Below are 20302 nucleotides of genomic sequence, written 5' to 3' on the forward strand. Positions count from 1 at the left end.
AGCATATATATGGGTCTTGTTTTTTTATCCAGTCAGCCACCCTATGCCTTTTAATTGGAGCATTTAGTCCATTGACATTTAAAGTAGCTATTGATAAGTATGTACTTACTGCCATTTTTTAACTTTTTGTTTTTTCTCAGTGTTTTAGTAGTCCTTCTCTGTTCCTTTCTTCTATACAGAATTGATGGTCACTTTAGTTTGACCTCTGTCTGAAAGTTCTACTCTTTAACTCCCCTCCTCCCTCCTTTTATGTTTTTGATATCATATCTAACCTCTTCTTTGTGCATTTGTATCCATTACGTTCTTATCATGGAAATAGATAATGTTTCCTATTTGTGGTCTTCTCTTTTCCCCTTAAATCAGTCCCTTTAACATTTCTTTAGCACTGGTTTCTTGGTGACAAACTCCTTTAATTTTTGCTTCTCTGGGATATTTTTGATCTCTCCTTCCATTTTGAATGATAACCTTGCTGGGTAGAGTATTCTTGGCTGTAAGTTTTTTCCTTTTAGCACTTTAAATATATCATGCCGTTCTCTTCTAGCCTGCAAGGTTTCTGCTGAGAAGTCAGCTGACAGCCTTATGGGGTTTCCTTTGTATGTAACTTGACTTTCTCTTGCGGCTTTTTAGATTCTCTCTTTATCTTTAATTCTGGACATTTTGATTATGATGTGTCTTGTTGTGGGCCTCTTTGGGTTTATCTTGTTTGGGGCTCTCTGTGCTCCCTGTACCTGGATGTTTGTTTCCTTCCTTAGGTTAGGGAAGTTTTCATCTATTATTTCTTGAAATAGATTCTCTGCCCCTTGTCTCGTTCTACTCCTTCCGGGACACCTATAACACGGATGTTAGTGTGCTTGATGTTGTCCCAGAGGTCCCTTAGACTGTCCTCACTCTTTTGAATTCTTTTCTCTTTTACCTGTTTACCTTGGGTAATTTCTTCTAGTCTTTCTTCTAGCTCACAGATCCGTTCTTCTGTATCCTCTACTCTGCTTTTGAGTCCCTCTAATGAATTTTTCATTTCCAGTATTGTATTCTTCATTTCTGATTGGTTCTTTTTTATATCTTCCATTTCTTTGTTGACATTCTCACTGAGTTCATCTATTCTTCTCCCCAGATCCATGGACATCCTTAACACTCTTAGTTTGAACTCTCTGTCATGTAGGTTGCTCATTTCTGTTTCACTTAGTTCCTTTTCTGTGGTTTTGTTGTGTTCCTTTACTTGGAATGTATTCTTTTGCCTCCTAATTTTGGCTTTTTCCCTGTGCTTGTGTCTACGTATTAGGTAGGTCAGCTACGTCTCCTGCTCTTGGATAGGTGACCTTATGTAAGTGATGCCTTAGGAAGTTTCCAGTGTGCTTCCCTCAGTTCTCAATGTTCCAGGGGTGACCCCTCTGTGGGCTACGTGTGTCCTTCTGTTGTGGCCTGTTTGCTCTCCCTGTAGGCACCCAGGGAGGCCCAGTTATGCTCCTGGCCAGCTGTTGTAATGCTCAGCTGCTTGTAGTTGTTGTGGGCCCTTCAGTCTCTTTATCAGGTGTGGGCAGCCCCAGCACAGTTGGCTGCAAGTTCTAATACCGCATTTGTGTTGCAGTATTTCTTTTAAGTGAGTAGGCCCTCAGCACGGCCGGTTGTTAGGCTCAGGGCCTTACAATTGCTATAAGCCTCCAGCCTTTAGGTCTCTTGTCAGCTCTCTGAGGATTGCAGCTGGGTGGGGCTGGCCTCAGGCACAGGAGCACCCAATTGTTTCAGGCTTTGGAAGGTGGGGCAAACCCCCTATGTGGGTCTTTGAGAAGCACAAGTCTTCTGCAGCCCTGTTGCCCACAGGTCCACACACACAGTCAACACAGTCCTGCCTCGTGTGCATGCCCTGACCTCCCCAAGCGCACCCAGTCTCTCCACGGCGGGAGCCCCACACACTCCGCCACTGCTCCACACTCTCCACCCGCTCCTTGTGCACACCCTGCCCCGCTAAAGTCAGCTCAGTTGCCAGGCTGCAGAAAATCCAGTCACTAATCTACGCAGGCCCACAAGTTGCCTGAGGGCTTGTTGTTGGGTGGGGCCAGTCCCTAGGTTGGGCTGCCTGCTCTGGCTGAGCTGTATTAAATCTGTGCTCCTGTGGGTGGGGCAGACCCTGGGCTAGCAGGCCGCAGGGAGAACTCCAATGCCGTCTATGTCAGCACGCCCACACCAGGCCACTACAATGGCCGCCGCCAATGTCCCAGTCCCTGGAGAGGTCTCACCGCTCACCGAGATGCACTCAGGGCCTATTAGGTGAGTCTCTTTTCACCACAGCACTGTGCACCTTTCTTTCTGGTGATTTTAGGATGCTTTCTGAGATGAGTGAGTTTGCGCGTGGGCCCTTTAAGAGCTGGTTTTAGTTTCTTTGTGAACCGGGTTTTCTGGGGGTACTCCCCAATGTTTTAGTAGCAGGCACAGTCAGATATTATGCCGCTGGTCTCGATTGTGCTGGGTCCACAAAATGCCCACAGCTGGGGCGCTCCCGGCTCAGGGCCCCACGCCTCCAGGGAGGCTGCGTACCTGTGGGCAGCTCCCGGGTGGCCGTGATGCTGGCGGCTTATGGAGGTGGTGTTTTTCCTCTCCAGAAGGGAGTCTCTGCCTCCTCTACCTCAGTTAGGATTGTCCGTTGTTGCAGGAGTTCCTCTTATGCAGTTTTCAGTTCTGTCTCAGGGGTAATTTTTCCACGAGTAGTTGTAAATTGGCTGTGTCCACGGGAGGAGGTGAGTTCAGAGTCTGCCTACACCGCCATCTTGACCTCTCCGTATTTCTTGAATTCGTGACTAACTATGGAGTCAGGATTGGCATTAAACTGTCATCTTCAAAGAACAAAAGAAAGAGACAAATAAATAAATAAGTTGCCATTAAGATCAGGGACTTATTCAACAATAGCAAACACTCCCGATGACTTGTGGGTGGGGTGCAGTTAGCCACTTCTCCTCTTAGACTTCTGACCTGTAAAGGGCAATGACTAACGACATTCTGAATGCTGGTCATAGGGCCAGGAAAGATCCTGAAAGAGCTTGGATAAAGCACAGATTAGATTATATTAGATATAATTTTTGTTACAGCATATTATATTATTTTCTGATTCTTGGGACATTTGTGGTATCTTGTTACTGTGTAAGGTTTAACTGGACACCTGATCAGCCAGAGGTCTCCGTTGCTTGACTACCTCAGATAAAGGAAACTTGACTGTACTTTTAACAATTTTTGTTAGTATTATATAATCCTTACTTGTAGACACTTCCCCTGTAACCTAAAGGTTTTAGTTTATTCTCATTTCTCTGAGAAAAGAAATAGCTTATAGCATTTCTGCTATAAGCACCTGGCTTATAGTAGCAGATATGGTGGTCACAAGGGAGGAAAAACTCAAGCCATTCATGTAGAAGGACCAGAACAGGACAGATATGTAATCAAGACTCACTATATGATGATGCTGGCAACATGGTAAGCAAGATTCTCTTCTCCAAGTTAAGTCTTAGAGAGTTTGGTGGAAAAATTTCATTTCCTTTAGCCTTTCTCTTCAAGTTTTCCGTTTCATTCCTTTAATTGCCTTTTGATAATCTCTGGGATTTTGTTGCTGTCGTTTGTTTGTTTTTAAGAGTTAAAGTCTTACAAGTTATTTATTAATTAGGTGGGTTCAAGACACGTCAGTGTGCTATTAAGCCAGAGAATTGCTTTCTGAGATTGGTAACTTAAGATTTTTGCAAGTTAAAAAAGTCACTGAATTCCTACTATGCACAAAGTGTGGTGGAGAAATGGGTTTGTCTTCCAGAAGTTTCCACTCTAGTCAATATTTTCCCAGCATTTTTGGAACCTTGTTTAATAAATGGAAAGAAAAAGAGCATTTTTGGTTTCCTTTGCCAGTGCACCCCAGCTGGCAATGCCCCGCAGAAAAGAGGGAATTAGATGATAATGGAAATAAAAAATTGGGCATTTTGCCACATTAGGAGGGAGGATACTTCAGGTTCCATTTAGAAGCTGAATTATTCTTTTGGTTTTTTGAATGTATCTAAAGTTGAACTAGAGCAGATGAGAAAAGTCCTCTTAGGATTTTTGTTGTTACTGCCGTGGAGTGGATTGTGACTCCTAGTGACCTTGTGGACAGCAGAGCAGAACCCTGCCTGGTGTTTTTGCGCTCTGCTGCTATTCACAGGGTTTTCATGGCCAATTTTTTTGGAAGTGGGTGACCAGGTCCTTTTTCCTAGTCTGTATTAGTCTGGAAGTTCCGCTGAAACCTGTTCACCGTGGGTGACCCTGCTGGTATTTAAAATACCGGTGGCAGAGCTTCCAGCATCCCAGCAACACACAGCTGCCACAGTATGACAACCAACAGATGGGTGGTGTGGTTCCTTGACCAGGACACAAACCCAGGCTGTGGTGGTGAGAGCACTGAATCTTAACCACTAGACCAACAGGGCTGGCTCCTATCAGGATAGGAAGAAAAAAATGTGACTTAGGAACACAACTTTGGCATACTAAAGATACAGAATGCTTTATTTTTACAACTTTATATCTCTTAATGTCTAAAATAATTTGATATATAGGTAATTAGGGGAGATAAAAAAGAGGCTATATTTGCCAAATGTTATTTTCTTTGGCTTTAGGTGATAATAGGTGGAGAATACTCATATGTGTTACAAATAAACAGCAGTCAAATCCTGGGTAGGTGAGGCTGAATGAAGAAGACAATTATCTACTGGTGGAAGCCAGTGCAGACCTGCTGGTAGTTATCTATATTGTTTTGAATGGTGGCTTCCTCTGCCAAGATCTAAATTTTGGGCGAAGTGTTGTGGCGGGAACACGACTCCAAACACTAACACTCAATACTTCAAGGTCTCATTAGTTTATATAATAAACATCTTTGATATGCAAATTGTATTTCAAGGCTCTGGATTGGGCACTGTGGATATAACCCTAAACGTGTCAGACAATTTCTGCCCTCATGGAGCTTACAGTCTAGTGGAGAGGTAGATATCGCACAAGTGATTGTGAATGTGATGGGTGCTTCTCGGAAATTCAGTGTCTTGGAATCACACAACCAGGCAACCTTATCTAGTTTAGTAAAGAGAAAAGGTTCATACAAGGAAGTGACATTCAAATGGAGAAACCAAGAATTAGCGGGAGTTAGCCAGGTGAAGTGGGGTGTGTTTCCGTGCGCGAGAGAGATGGAGCTGGGTCAAGAGTGCGAGAAGGAGTTACAAAAATTCCAGGCAGGGGAAGCCGCGTGTGAGGAGCCCTGGATGCGCCGGAGGGCAGCGAGGGCGGCTGGAGACGAGGCTGCAGGGAGAGGCTCGAACCAGGTCACTCAGGGTCAAGCCAGGAGTCTATGCCTTGTCACGAGGGTAATGGGGAGCCCAGGAAGGCATTTCAGGAGGGCATTTTCTTTTGTAACTAAAGACCCCTGTGGCGTCAGCGTGGCAAGGGTGGAAATGAAAGCGTCGGTCGACGGTGCTGTAGAAATCAAGGTGAGGGGCATTCCCCACTCCCTCTCCTCCGGCGTCAGTGATGCAGGCCCGTCCAGCCGTCCTTCGGGATGTTTCTTGCATTCGCTCTCTCCTTGTTCATTTCCGTTGTGCTCGGGAAAAACTACTTTCTTCCCCAGGTCTTTCCCATCTCCAATCTATTTGTAAACCACAGGCAAATTACTCTTACAACACCGAAGACACGTGTGTATCTCTTCGTCTTCCGAGGAGCGTCTGGCGGCCGCTGTGACGGCGTCGGGCTCCCCGCTGCGTTTCGGGTCTCCTCCTGCTGCCGGGCGCGCCCTGAACGCCAGACGGCGCCCGCTCGCCTCTCCCTGCTGCCCCTGCCCGGAAGGACCTTCTCTTCCCGCTTTCCCGAATCTCACCTGATCCTAAAGAAGGACCAACTCCTCTGTGAAGCCTTCTCAGATTTCATCTTCCTTTTTAATTACTCATTTGAGTGAACCCTATGGAACTAATTGTTTTAACAACCACCACCTTCAATTGTTATTCATGGTTTCAGGTATGTGTCTTGGCTCAATAATTGTTGTTATGGACTCAGTAGTGTGACCTAGAATTCGTGTGTTGAAACTCTAGCCCCCAGTGTGACGGGATTAGGAGGTGCAGCCTTTAGGAAGCAGGTAGGATGAGATGAGGTCCGAGGGCACAGCCCTCACGGATGGGTTTGGTGCCCTTGGAAGAGTCAAGGGAGAGCTTGCTGTGCTCTGCGGTCCCAAGGAAACCGGCATCTGCAGCCTGGAGAAGGGCTCTCAACCAGAGCCCACCACACTGGCGTCCTGCCCTCGGACTGCCAGTCTCCCGAAACGGGAGAAATGCATTTCCACACTTGAGAAGCCACTCCGTCTGTGGTAGTTTGTCATAGCAGCCCGAATGAAGGTAACTGGATTGATGTCTTCTACAACCACAAAATATACAGTAAATGATGAGTGTTGCTGTTATCAAAAGTAATAATTCTGTCAGCACTTTAGAATAATGAAAAATATTATTTAAACATAATTTATGGCTTCTAAGCACTTTATAATTTTAGGTTAAAATTGACTAAGCTTTTTCTAAAATATAATTTTACTTTTAAACAAATTTATACATATACCTAGTTAAGTACATGCTTTTCTTTGAGGAGTAAATCGCTTTTTGAATAAGAAAATGATGAATACATTGCATATATTGCTTTAGTGCAGATGAATAAATTCTTTTTATATTTTGGAAAGAAGAGTCTGTGATTAATGATGTTTTATGGAAATATTTAAAACTGTCGTGTTTACACATGAATTAAATCCCTCTTCCCTTTAGTATAAATATTTTTGCAGAACAGAAGGAATACTCTGTACTGGGATGTTCCCTTCTGCTCTTCCTATACTGTGCTCAACTGAGAAAAGCATGTGCTATATCGAATCAGAGTCTGCCTCACTTACCACTTTGATTAATAATGACTTTCTGAGCTACTTAGTATTTCTTCATTGAGGTACAACAAGGTTACTATATGACTTGATTATTTTGTATCTCCTCAAAGCCTGAATAGAACTATATTCAACTAAGTATAAGCAAGTTTATTTTATTTGACTCAAAATGTAAAAACAAGATTTGAAAAATTCACTCAATCATTGCTTCAAATGACAGGGTGTCACACACTGTATTCATTCCTGGAAAATCCCTGACTTCATTGAGCTTTGTCTAGAAGGAAATTAAGGAAGGAAAACCAGCAATTACAGCACACAACACACATATTATGATAGGGTGAGATAGAAGAACTATAAGGTGCTCTGGAGTAACCCAACCCAGGCATCAGGGAGGACTTCTAGAAGAAGACCTCCACAGTGAGGTGTTATTCAGAGGGGACAGCAGGTGCCGAGGCCCTGTGGTGAGAGAACAGTCTTGGAATTCATGAGTAGAGAGGTGGGGGCAGTGATGGAGGGAAAGGCAAGATTGAAGAAGTACAGGTCCCCAGGGTATTCTGGATGAAGCCATGTTGGAGATGTTTGGAACCCTGAAGAGAAAGTCTTCCCCAAGGAAGTTTTCATGTTTTTTCTTTTGTACTCTTTATCTTAAGAAAGATTTTTAAGGAGGAAGTTACCTTTAAGTTAACCAGCCAAGATTTTTAGAATGCAGAGCTTGTTTATTCTTTACATCGGAAAAGTTAAAGATTCTGTCCTTTTTCTACCCTCTTAGGGACTTTTAAACACAGGAGCATGAGCTACAATTACAGTTGAAAGAGTTACTGAGCCAAGTTGTTGGAAAGGAATACTTTTGCAGCAAGACTTTATCCCCCAAAAGAGTATTTGCTGTCTACAAAGTGGAACCTTAGAGCTGTGGAAATACTGCTTATATGGGGCTCAGAATTCTTAAATGATACAAGAAGTGGGATGTGTTGAGAGGAATTAGAAGTAATGGATGTTATAACGCGTGAAGAATCTGAAATCTTGTTAGCTGCTTAGAAAAGATTTTTCAAGTCAGTTGTTGGTAGTCATGATCATAATTAGATATTTTCCCTACTATTTTTCATTTTTATTGACTAAAATCCCTTACAGTTGAATTTTATAGATGCTATGAGCAGAGACAGGAGGGAATGAAGGAGGAGCTGAACTGCCACCAGGAAGCTTTGCCTCACTTCTCACCTCAGTGGCCACAGTTTGCAGAACACTCGTTTGATTTGGGGAGTTCTTTCATTGTTTCCAAGGGACAGTCGAGTCCAGTTTGTGTGGAGAGATGGAGTAACTGAGACAAGTTCCAAACTTCCTTTTAGGGATTTAGAATACAGAATTCTTAATTTAGGAAAAAAATTCTGCCAAGTTTTCTTTTTTTTTCTTTTTTCCTTAATGTTGATGTAGATTTAAGCTTTGGCTTTTCAGTATGTATTGAAGTGACTGTCCACAGGGAATCCCAGCCAGTAGAAGAAAGACAGTATTTCCAGATGCTGTTCCGTTGTAACCAAATGTTCGACTTGGCGGAAGGCAGGGGGTTTTGCCACCTGACCTCGCAGCTCCCAGCGTGGCCGCCTGCTTCTGTCACTGGGGCAGACAGAGCAGACGGCGGGAGGCCCCGTCCCCACAGCTTTTTCTCTTCACTTTTCGGCTCAGATACTACTGCAGCTTATGGTTGGGAAGCCAGCGTCTTTTCTGATCTCTGGGCAGTCCTCATGTCTTCATCCTTACTGTCACAGGAAACTACCCTTCATCAGCGTGAAGGGGTCACGTGAGAGCTGCACAGTTGGACTGTGGGGAAGCTAACAGATTTCTGTTAACAACCTTCTGAACTTGCAGAAGCACTAGCCCTTAAGGCCATGCAGAACTGAAATGGAGGCAACACTATGCAGCATGTGTTTCCCAAACTTATGGGAGTTTTTGGCCTGGGGCGTTACCGGTCCTTGGCCAAGTTTTACTTGCTCTGTCCTTTATTATGAGCTTATAGCTTTTCTACTTTCTTTCATACAAGGATGGTGATTGTAAATGGTAGAAATTTTTATTTTTTAAATTAAGTTTTAGGGAAATAAAGAGTTGGCAATTATTTTGATCAGTATTTTTAAAAACTGTCAAGAACCGTGAAGGGTCTAAGATTTTACTATACTGGCAAGCTACTAAGTTAGTGTGCTACTGTGTCATGGATGCTGGGGGACTAGGGACTCCTCAGTCAGAGACAAAGGACTTTGCTTTTTGTGGCACACAAGCAGCGTGGGCATCTGCATATTTCATCAGTTCTCTGAGTCCTGTGGGCCATACGAAGAGGGCCTGATGTCACCAGCACAGGCAGGGAGCCGCATGAGAGGGGAGGAACTCTGAGTTTAGGGAGCTTGAATCTTTTGTAGTGGACAATGAGCATGCCTGCCCTTTGGTCAGGAGAGAGATGCCATCTCTGTCCTGCAAGACAATTTGCTATCTGTGCATTCTTGGAAAGAGTCTAGAAGATGAGGCAGTACATGTCACATGTAGAAGCACAGAAGAACCACTGCAATTTTCTCTCAACAAAATATAATTTTTCTCATTGGTCAAATACCTAAGTCTGGAAACTACTGAATTAGATGTCATTCCCGAGAGGAAGGATAAAAACCAAAAAAAGAGAGAAGGACAGTGATTTTGTGCAAGTGTGTGGAGGTGACAAAAGTTCTTCCTGAGATTCTATATCTACCTGACACTTAGTTCTAAGTGATTAACCAGCTTTTCAAGTTAGCTTTATATTCTGTGTGCTATTAATAGACATATTGGCTTTGATTATTTTTCAACAGTTAATTTATTGCCACAATGATTGTGAAGTGTGGTCTGTAACAATGTAAACAAGTTGGGCCATGTCATATTTGTTGAATCAGTGGCTTTGCACTACTAAATTTTGAACTCCAATTAAAAATATGAATATTAACATTTTTGGATGAAAAAGCACGATAACCTTACATTTTTGTGAAATATTCATTGCAGTTTTCAAAACAGTTTCAAAAAGTACTATGAAAGAGGGAATGTGTATCTTTTGAGGAGAAAAAGTATGACAATTTACTTCAAGCATCTTACATGAAGTCTTCCCCTGTGTAACTACTCTGAGTTTTTATATTAAGATTTCAGTTTTGTTAGGATTAAATCCAGTCATAAGTGGTTGTGTGTTTCCAAAGAACACAGGTTAAGGAAGGTTATGGGTACTGAGGACGTGTCAGACCTACTTGCTTGAAGAAAGAGGAAACTTTTCTGTAGAAGCTGGAAAAAAAGACTTCAGGCTTTTGTGGCAGGAGTTATTTAAAGAAAACAGATTTCCAGGAAGCACTTTCATAGAAGATACTAGAATACATATTCTGAAGCTTTATATGAACTTTGAATACTTGAATAATCTGTCAAGATTTGGGATTTCTAAATTACTTTGGTAAATATATACAAATTAGATTTTCAATAGCAAAGTTTCAAAAAATCTTCATGACAGAGTATTCATGAAGTCCCTGTAATATGCCAAGTGATGGATAAGAGACACAAATGACAGTTTTTATCCTTTTGGGAGCAACTACCATGAACTACAAAACAGACAAGAAGTGGTTAAATAAAATTTGTACATCTTATGTCCAAATAGTGGAGATATAAAATGGTTTAAGGAGAAAGAAGGAGAAGAAGGAAAAAAACCCAAAAAACAAAAAAACAATGCTGGTTTTCCAAAGAGAATTATTCTGTTTGATGGCTGAATGCCAAACCTCATGATCCTAGTGCATTTTTTCTTCAAATAGGGAGGCTAGACATACGGCCATTTACTGTTAACCACAGCACTAGATGAAGGGGTTTTCATTTTAAGAAATGCAAGAAGCATTGACTTGAAAACATTATAGGACTGGTGGCCTTGTGGCTAGGGGGCAAACGATGGAGAAAGGGTAAGCACATAAAAGAATCAGGCAGTAGTCTTTTCTAACACCAAAGTATGTTTGTGAGAGAGTAGCAAATATATTATTAGTACATTTTTGAAAATTAGGACACATTATATATGTAGTCTAATTGCCATTTCCTTGATGGGAAACCTAATTAGAGAGAGAGATGGTGATGGCAGTAAACGGCCTAGCTTTCTCTGTGGTGACAGTGAAATGAAATGACAGGGTGGGTAGTGGAAAGGACAGAGGGCTTCATTTCTTCCCGCCTAGGGTAGCTCAGCCTCAGGCCTTGGCTGGAGGAAAGACTCTGAGCACAATGGTGTTGGCCCTACTCTCTGGCATCTATAGAGTGTGAGTGTTTGGTGTGGATAAGTTCAAAGCTTTCTTTCCTTTCTTATTCTAGTACCCCAAAAGTAGTTAGAATGGAGTTCTCAGTGAGCTACCATGGTGCTTTTGGTGGGAAGAATAAAGGATTATCAACAAAAGCTTTCCAAAGAAACTTCCTGATGAGGTGCGTACTTTCCTTCTTTTTCCTCCAATCATGCTGGTGAGTAAATACCAGACTTTACAGCATCTCCCGGTTAGGGGATAACCCAACTCCTGGAAGTCCTAATCAGCATCAGGATGAGACCAATGGGAAATGGAATTGGTCACTTACACTGGCTCAGCTCTTTGGCTTACAGATGGTCTCTATTGGCTTAGTCCTCTAGCATAAGTGGAGAAGAACTAGAGTTACAAGACCAGCGTTTGAATATGGACAGGTTTCTTGCCTGCTTGTGTGCTGAAAGGGAAATTGGTGCTCTGGAGGCCTAATAGGCCAACCTATTTAGCAGGGTAGGAGTTTCTACTGGAATTGTACAAAGTACTGAGCACAGTGCCTAATATCTAAGGAAGCATTCAATCCATTCTCTAGCACATGGTAAGTGCTCAGTAAATATCTGATGACTGCAGATGACTGCATGAATGAATGATGTCCCTCTCACTGGGGGACCTTGTGCTGTTGTAAATGGTTGGTCAAAGGCTTGGGGATTTGGGCTTCTGATCAAATCTTTGTTCATCAGAGATATAATAGACAGCAGTCTAGTTCTAGAAAACTCATAACATCTATGAGCATATGTCTTAAACCTGGTTTTATGAGCAATCAGGTAACTCTCAGGACTATTGTAAGATTCAGGCCAAGTCAAGCTCCAGCCCCCCTTCACATTTTAGTTTATTTCAGGATGATCGTGATAAATTCTAATTTGGCCCAAGACCCTTTGACCCTTTCTAGATGCCATTAGGGAGAGGACAATTGATTTTTACTTTTGTCTTTTATCTGATATTCTTGAGACATTTAGAATTGACCAAGTCCAGGATGAGAAGAAGTAATCTGTATTTACTGGGCACTTACTATATACCTGGCACTGTGACAGATTATGAGGAATGAGGAGGACTATTATATGGTTTCTGCCCTCAAGAGCTCCCAATCTGGTGGGGGAAATAATCAGGGCAACAAATAATATAACAAGGTATATGTGTTTATGAAAAATTTTCCCGAAAGATGCTCAAATCTTGACATTCCAACATAAAATGACAACTGGACTCTGAATATCCTAAGGGCATTGATTAGTATTGATGGTATATTTCCAATACCCAGTATAGCTCCTGGCATATAGAAGAAGCTCAATAAGGGATGGCTGAATGAGTGAATGAAGGAATTATAGATGCCAAGCTTAGTAAGGTAGCCGTTATAAAGAAAATGTAACACACAGACGGAAAGCCAAAGTAAAGACCAGTAACTAGTGATAGTGAGCAGGGTTATAAAACACAATTTTGTCACAAAATCAAACATTAGAGTAAATAACCTCAGCTATCCAAAATAAAATCTTATACTCTGTAATGACACAGCCTAAGTTTTTGTATTCTGTGGCAAATATGTAACTGAAATTAAAGTAATGCACAAAATATATAGTTTTTTTAAAAAAAAGTTTAATATTTTTCTGTTGAAGAATCAAGTTACTTTGAAGTTTATTTGATCGTTATAATATCTGAATACATTTACATTTGGGAAATTAATATTTTGTAGGAAGCATGAGATACACAGGAGAAACTATTCTCATAAAAGACACATTTTTATCTCTTCATTTAGCAAGTTGTATTTAAAACAAGTAGTTAGAACACTAGACCTTGCTAATTAATAGTTTCTTTCTTTTTTTTTTCTTTTTGGTGAGGAAGATCAGCCCTGAGCTAACATCCATGCCAATCCTCCTCTTTTTGCTGAGGAAGACCGGCCCTGAGCTAACATCTTAATTAATAGTTTCTTAATTACCGAATTCCAACTAGCACCCATCATTTTCAGCAGAAGCTAAACATGTCAACTGTTTTCTGTTGAGTAAAGAATGCTCTCCATTTCAAAGATGGAGCTACAAATTTTTCTTGAAAAGCACTTTTCTTGGTTATAGGTCTGTTTCCTTCTTCCTTAAGTTGTAGGACCTTCTGACAGCCCAGTGATAAAGTCGGACTATTTCCCCCAGAAACTCCCATAAGCTTGGAATGCAAAGACTGGCTTTTTGACCAAATGCTTTCAGGAAAATCATTTGCCAGAAAAATGTACTGACCCTTCTCTATGTTGCTGTCGGACTTCCTTCCCTTACAATGTCCCTGGAACGTCAGTTCATGGCATAGCTACTAGGCTCGTCTGCTCAGGCAGCTAGTGGGGCCAGAAAAAGTAGTTTAGCTTGTAAAAATCAAATGTGTACTAGTGTAGACCAAATGTACTGGCAAGAAGAAGTGTTTCAAAGGATACAATTTATAGGTTTCTGGAGTGGAACTAAGGGAAGAGGGCTGGTGTGATCTGTCAGGTAACAAATGATAACATTGGCAAAGTTCAAGGTTGTAGGACATTGATCAGAAATCATCAAATAATCCATTACAAGAAAATGGGGAGATGATTGCTCTTAAGAGAAAACTAAGAGCAATGCAAGGGGAAAGAAAATGTCCAACATGTTTTTTTTTTTTTTAATCTGGATTTGAGTTTTGTTGGAAACCAGCTGATTGCCGGCTGGGAGACAGCACCTTTGGTAAGTGGGCATCCTGAAAAGTAAGATGCGTCTATTCACTCTCTCGCTCTGCAGATAATACCTGTGAAGATATAAAACAATACAGAAGAGTTTAAAAGGTTAGTAAAAATAATTACTGTTGTTGTATTAAGAGCTTCAGTGACTGGGACCTCTATTAGTGAGTACTTCTACTTGCAAGCAAGAGATGCTTTTTAGAATGTGAGTCCTAAAGAGATGAAACCAGAGAACATCAAAAGCAGCAGTGAGCTCTTGATTTCTTGATTCATTTATTCATTCCCCTAGGCATTCATTAATATGACAAGTATTTATGATGCCTACTATGAGCCAGGTACAGTTCTAGGCACTGGAGAAATAACTATGAGCAAAGAGACAAACTTACATTCATGTTTTTGTTTTGTCACAAGTAAGCAAAACTACACATCCATGCACACATGCTCATATGGTGAAAGGTTCTATGAAGAAAAAGGAAGCTAGTAAAGGGGTAGGAAGTGCCAGCGGAGGTCAAGGCTGTCAGGACGTGTCCGGACTTGATGTTAGGAGGTCCAGAGAGAAGGAAGGGGAGCAGTTATGGAAGAAAGGAAGCCACTGGGTGGATGGGAGGAGTTCTTTATGAGATGGGGAAGGCTGGGGGAGGAGGAGGATTGCAGAGGGAGCTGGGGAAGTGTTAGTGAGAAGTCAGTAGTTCATGCTGGGTGTGTTAAATTGGAAATGCCCATTAGAGATTCAAATGGAGATGTTGAGTTGGCAGTTGGATAGCAAACCTGGAGCTCAGGAGGAAGTCAGGGAGTCAGGCGTTGATATGTGAATTTGAGAGTCATGAGCATATTACCGGTATTCTGTATTCGAAGCTACAGGACTAGCTAAAATAATCTAGGAGGTAAGAGGAATTAGTGTAAATAGAGGGGCAGGCTGAAGATTGAACCCAGGGGCACTCCAATATTTAAAGGTCAAGCAAGGAAGAAGCAACCAGCAATAGAAACTGAGAAGTCGTAGCCGGTGTGGTGGGAAGAGAAGCCAGAGTGTGGTGTCCTACAAACCATGTGGCTAAAGAAGCAGTAAGAGACCATTGATGACGAATGCTGCAAGAGTAAAATGAGTTGTGAGAAATAAATTCGTTTAAGTGGATGATACACAAAATAATTCAGGAAGAGAGAACACATGATAGAGGGTGAGGGAGAGAAATAGTAACATAGTAACTGGCTTTTCAGCCTCTGCATCTCTCTGATGCAACTTCCCTTTGGAACATCATCTATCATGATTTAAATCTTGAAAAGAGGCATTTACCTCAATGAATCCTAAACGAAACTTTGTTTTGTAATACAAGAGGCAGTTATATCCGAAGTCGCTAGAGACTGTAGTCCAATGCCATTTGGTATAATTTAAAATCCCTACATTCCACCTTGCCCCATGTCCAAACACACAGCAGGCGGGTGCTGTGCATTATTTCACTGTAATACACGTCACATCTGTCCACTTCTCTCCATCTCCACTGCCAACATCCTCCTTCAAGCTGGTGTCATCCCTTGCCTGGCCTTCTACAACTACCTCTGTATTAGTTCATTGGAGAGGCAGCCACCAAGATGAGATTCCATGTACAAGAGATTTATTGGGAGACACACTTGTGAGGGATAAATCGGGAGGGAGCAGAAGTAGGCAGAGACAGCCTGCAGACCTTGAGACAGGTCTGACACCTGTGAAAAAAGAGGGAGGTCAGGACCGGCCCCGTGGCTTAGCGGTTAAGTGCACGTGCTCCGCTACTGGCGGCCCAGGTTCGGATCCCGGGCGCGCACTGACGCACGGCTTCTCCGGCCATGCTGAGGCCGTGTCCCATATACAGCAACTAGAAGGATGTGCAACTATGACATACAACTCTCTACTGCGGCTTTGGGGGAAAAATAAATAAATAAAATTTAAAAAAAAGGAGGGAGGTCATAAAACTCTCAGATGATGGGGCAGTTCTGAAAAAGTTTCCACCAAGATGGTGAGGAGCTCCCAGCCAAAGCTGCCTGTTAGTGGAGTCCCACACCCCACAGGAACAGGCTGGCACTGGCACTGCACTGTGCCCAGGCAGTAGCGGGAATGGACCAGGGCTTGTGCGGGCAGCGTAGGGGCGATGGGCAGGGGTTTGACCTCAGCTCAGTTGTGGTGGTGGAGCCTCAGTGAAGCCAAGGCCGGGGCTGTCGGTCAGCTGAGCCCCTCACAGCCAGTTCTCTTAAGAGATTGGAGCTTAATATGATGAGAATCATCAAAACTTAGAAACTTAGAGGAGGGGCCCCCCCAGAGCTGAAACTCAAAACCTCTGAGGAGGCTGGATGGTGGATGCTGCAGGTATCTCTGAGGCTGTTTTTGAGAGTGGTGGAAAAATTGCAAACTCAACTCAGATGCTGTTTCAGGAAGGCCCTGCTGCTGCCAAGGTAAAGAGGTTCTGCTTCGAAGGAACTGCCCTAGACAGGAAGTCCTCGGGAAACAGACAGGAAAGAGCAAATCCCGTCTTTCTCCTCCAGTCTTGGATCCCCTTCTAGAGCTCCTGCTTGAGGATCCTAACCAGGAAGGAGTTGAAAAAGCAGAAATGTAGTTTGCAGGGTAAAGAAGAGTGGGTTTGGGGCTGAGAGACAAAAATTTAATACCTTAGTAACTGGCACTCCGTATGATCTACTTTCCATTTTTTGCAGTCAGGGGGCTCGTGTGTTGTGTCTCATCCTTTATAGTGGATCCGCAGTGATTCCTGGGCCCTCCTGATGTGAAGAGCCTTGGGCCATCTCTCCAGATCCAGGCAGAATGTAATCAGAGATGATTCTGCTCTAGAGACTATCCCGTCTGATTCTAGTTCTCTCAGGACAGAAACCAGTATGCTTTCCTTTGGATCTTGATTTGTTAGTGAGTCTTGTTACTGAGGCCTAACTCCCTTCAGCATCAGCATCCTTTACCAAGGAGACTCTCTTAGCTCTTATGGCTGCTTCAAGGTTCTCCAGTTTACTCACAAGTGAGCCCTAAGAGCACGGTCTCTCCCTGTCTTCTCCCCAGGGCGCTGCACATAGTTGATGCTCATTAAATGTTGCTTGAACTGATGAAATTGGTTCAATAGCCCTGGACAAGAGGGGATGTGTGTGCAGAGAGGTCATTTATTACAGGGGTTCACAAACCCCGTTAAGGCCTTTCTCTTAAAGGCCATATATTAAAAATTTTAGAATGTGCAGGCCAAAAATTAAGGAGATTATGTAGGTACTTATATTAGGGTTGCCAAATAAAATATTTTTTTGTATAAGTATGTCTTATACAATATTTGGGGCATACTTATACTTAAAAATTATTTGTTATTTATCTGAAATTCAAGTTTAACTTGGCATCTAGTATTTTTTTTTTTTTTTGTGAGGAAGATTAGCCCTGAGCTAACATCTGTTGCCAGTCCTCCTCTTTTTGCTGAGGAAGATTGTCCCTGGACTAACATTGTGCCCATGTTCCTCTACTTTATGTGGGATGCCGCCACAGCACGGCTTGATAAGCGGTGCGTCTGTCTGCTCCCGGGATCCGAATCTGTGAACCCGGGGCCACCGAAGCAGAGCGCGCGAACTTAACCACTATGCCACTGGGCCGGCCCCCAGCATCTGGTATTTTTATTTAACAAATCCGGCAACTCTAACTTATATAATAATTTAAAATGTAACCATTTAAAAATGTGAAAACCATTCACAGCTCCTAGGCCATTAAAAACAGGTGGCTGGCGGGTTTTGGCCCAATGGCTGTGATTTGCTAGCCTCTGACCTACTGGATCGTTCAGGTTCCAGTTTCAGGAAACAGAAACCACTCACAGAAAGGGATATAATAGAGAGACTTAAGTGCTCACGAAAGTCACTGGGATAGCTGGAGGAGTAAGCTTTCCACTGGGCCTGCAAGAATGAATCCCAGAACAACATGGCAGCACCGGCCTGCCGGGGAAAGTGTGCCTAGTCTCTGTCTCCAGAGTGTGCCCAGACTCTGTCATGCTCCTCAGCCCCTGGAGAAAATCTTTCTCTTGAACCTGATTCCCCCACAAGTTTTCATCCTATTTCTCACATTGCTTTCACTTCCAAAATTCTTGATAGTTTAGTATGTCTATACTCCCTTCATGATAACTCTTACATGTGATTTCTGCAGCTTCTTCCTTTTCTACTTCAGGAACATACCATCTTACCTCTGATGGGGGAACCCAGAAGCCACTGCCAGAACTGTTGATTTCAGAGTCACACAGTGTCTGCTAATCAGCACCAGCGCTACTGTCTCCCTCTCCATCTAATTCAATTCTGAATGTAAGTCCCACACACATAGCTGGTTGGCTGAGCCTAAGTCACACCCGGAACAGTCACTGCAAGCGGAGTGAGAAACAGAGCTCTTGGCTTTCTGCAGATTAAGAAAAGCTGATTATAAAAAGAGCAGATTCCATGTGGACCAAACTTGGTTACCACACCTGCTGCCTTCCTCCTTCCCAGGCTTCTCTTGGGTCTCTCACTACCTGAGCTGGCACTGCCCCAGGGATTTTTATTTATTTATTTATTTATTTATTTATTTTTGTGAGGAAGATCAGCCCTGAGCTAACATCCATGCTAATCCTCCTCTTTTTGCTGAGGAAGACCGGCTCTGAGCTAACATCTATTGCCAACCCTCCCCCCCTTTTTTTTCCCCCAAAGCCCCAGTAGATAGTTGTATGTCATAGCTGCACATCCTTCTAGTTGCTGTATGTGGCACGTGGCCTCAGCATGGCCCGAGAAGCGGTGCGTCGGTGCGCACCCGGGATCTGAACCCCGGCTGCCAGTAGCGGAGCGTGCACACTTAACCGCTAAGGACGCGGCCGGCCCTGCCCCGAGGATTTTGACTGGTATCTCTGAAAATGTGAGTCAGGTCTGCAATGCTAGACAAGTGAACATAAATATTCTCCTTTCTATTCTGGAACCTCACCATTCCTTTCTTTTTATTTTTGTTAGGAAGAAGACACCTTTGTTCCCTATGGCTCTGTTTACTGCAGTGAGTAATTCTCTAAATCTTGTGATTTTTTTCCTTCATCATTATGATTCTAGCCTCTCAACTTAAATTGTTTAAGTATATTATTCTTTCTCAATGCAATGCAAGTAGAGCATAGAGACAAAGCACCAGACACAAAGCAGAATTCAAACAAAACCATTTAAATGAAAAATTCAAATGAAACATAAGATTGTTATGCATGATTTATACTTGACATAGTTGATTTGTAATGATAACCGTTCGTAAAGACTGTGGGAGAATTTGGACTAAGTTTGAAGTTACTCCCTTTCTCAAAATGTCTCAGAACATTCATTCACTGAATCTTCTCTTTGTTCTTTCTAAGAGGCAAGCTGTTTATGCTCCCTCCAAGACAAATCTTTCAGCCTGTGCTCTGGGTTCAATTTCTTCCCAGTTCCTCCGTGCCTTACTCCAGCACTTATCCCTCTCTTTTCAGCACCTTGATTCTCTCCTTCTTCACTGGTGTCTTCCTCTCCTCTGCAGACATAGTCAGTCCCCCTGACTCTGTATAAATCTTTCAATTCTGCATCTTTTGAATTATTACCGATTCTTCTCCTTTTCTTCACAAAAGTTCTCAAAAGAGTGGTCTACATTTATTGCCTCTACTTCCTCCTTTCACTTCTTATCCTTCTGCAATCTTGCTTCTGTTCCCAATAACCAGTTGAAAATGCTCCTTTCGAGGGCAATCAATGGTCCTTTCTCAGATTTCCTTATTCATCTTTTTCTAGTTTTAAAAGCTGTTAATACCCCTTTACCTATTTTTGAATGTCCATTTCTTCACCCTCAGCGATGCTACATTGTTTTATTTCCTCCTAACACATGGCTATGACTATTTTTGATTTCTTCCCCTTTGCCAACCTTATGAGCTTGTCGCATCAATTACTCCTTCTCTCTCATTTTATCTTCAAGCTTTCGTTTTTCAATGACCACATCAATTAACTGCAGACTTGCTTTAATCTCTCTATTTACAGAAAAGAAAAATCCTTCTCTTCAATCTGATTTCCCAACAAATTATCATCCTATTCTCACATTGCTTTCACTCCCAGAATTCTTGCAAGTTTAGTGTATCTATTTTTGCTTCAGTTTCTTACGGCTTAACCTCGTGTATGTGCTTTCCACAACTTCTTCCTTCTCTACTCCTTGAAATTCTTTCCTCGCTTGGATTCCATAACCTGCCGTATACTGGTTGTTTTACTATCTTTTGATGATTCCTTCTGTGCGCTCTTTGTTCCATGTTCTCCTTCTCATGCCTAAAAGTGGATATTTTCTAAAGTTATACAGCTCTTTTCTCACTCTGCAATCTTGCCCGGTGGTCTCCTCCATGCCTTCAGTTTCAACTCCTGGATGACTCCTACATTGCCATCTCAAGCTCATTCTAAATTCTTTCATCATGGTTGTTTGGATAGACA

General features: G+C 42.5%; 1 protein-coding gene across 2 annotated transcripts in view; it reads left to right on the top strand.

Annotated features, from left to right (window-relative positions):
* Positions 1-2177: 2177 nt before the first annotated feature.
* Positions 2178-20302, top strand: part of LOC147914483 (uncharacterized) — a 118644-nt gene continuing 100519 nt past the window's right edge. For both annotated transcript variants that reach the window (XM_087443735.1, XM_087443734.1), the window contains exons 1-2: positions 2178-2265; positions 18839-18878. In XM_087443735.1, the coding sequence (XP_087299861.1) occupies positions 2195-2265; positions 18839-18878 (111 nt within the window). In that variant the 5' untranslated portion in view covers positions 2178-2194. The remainder of the gene's footprint in view (positions 2266-18838; positions 18879-20302) is intronic.

Source organism: Ceratotherium simum, chromosome 19, assembly GCF_057802395.1.
Source record: "Ceratotherium simum simum isolate JZ-2026a chromosome 19, ASM5780239v1, whole genome shotgun sequence".
NCBI lineage: Eukaryota > Metazoa > Chordata > Mammalia > Perissodactyla > Rhinocerotidae > Ceratotherium > Ceratotherium simum.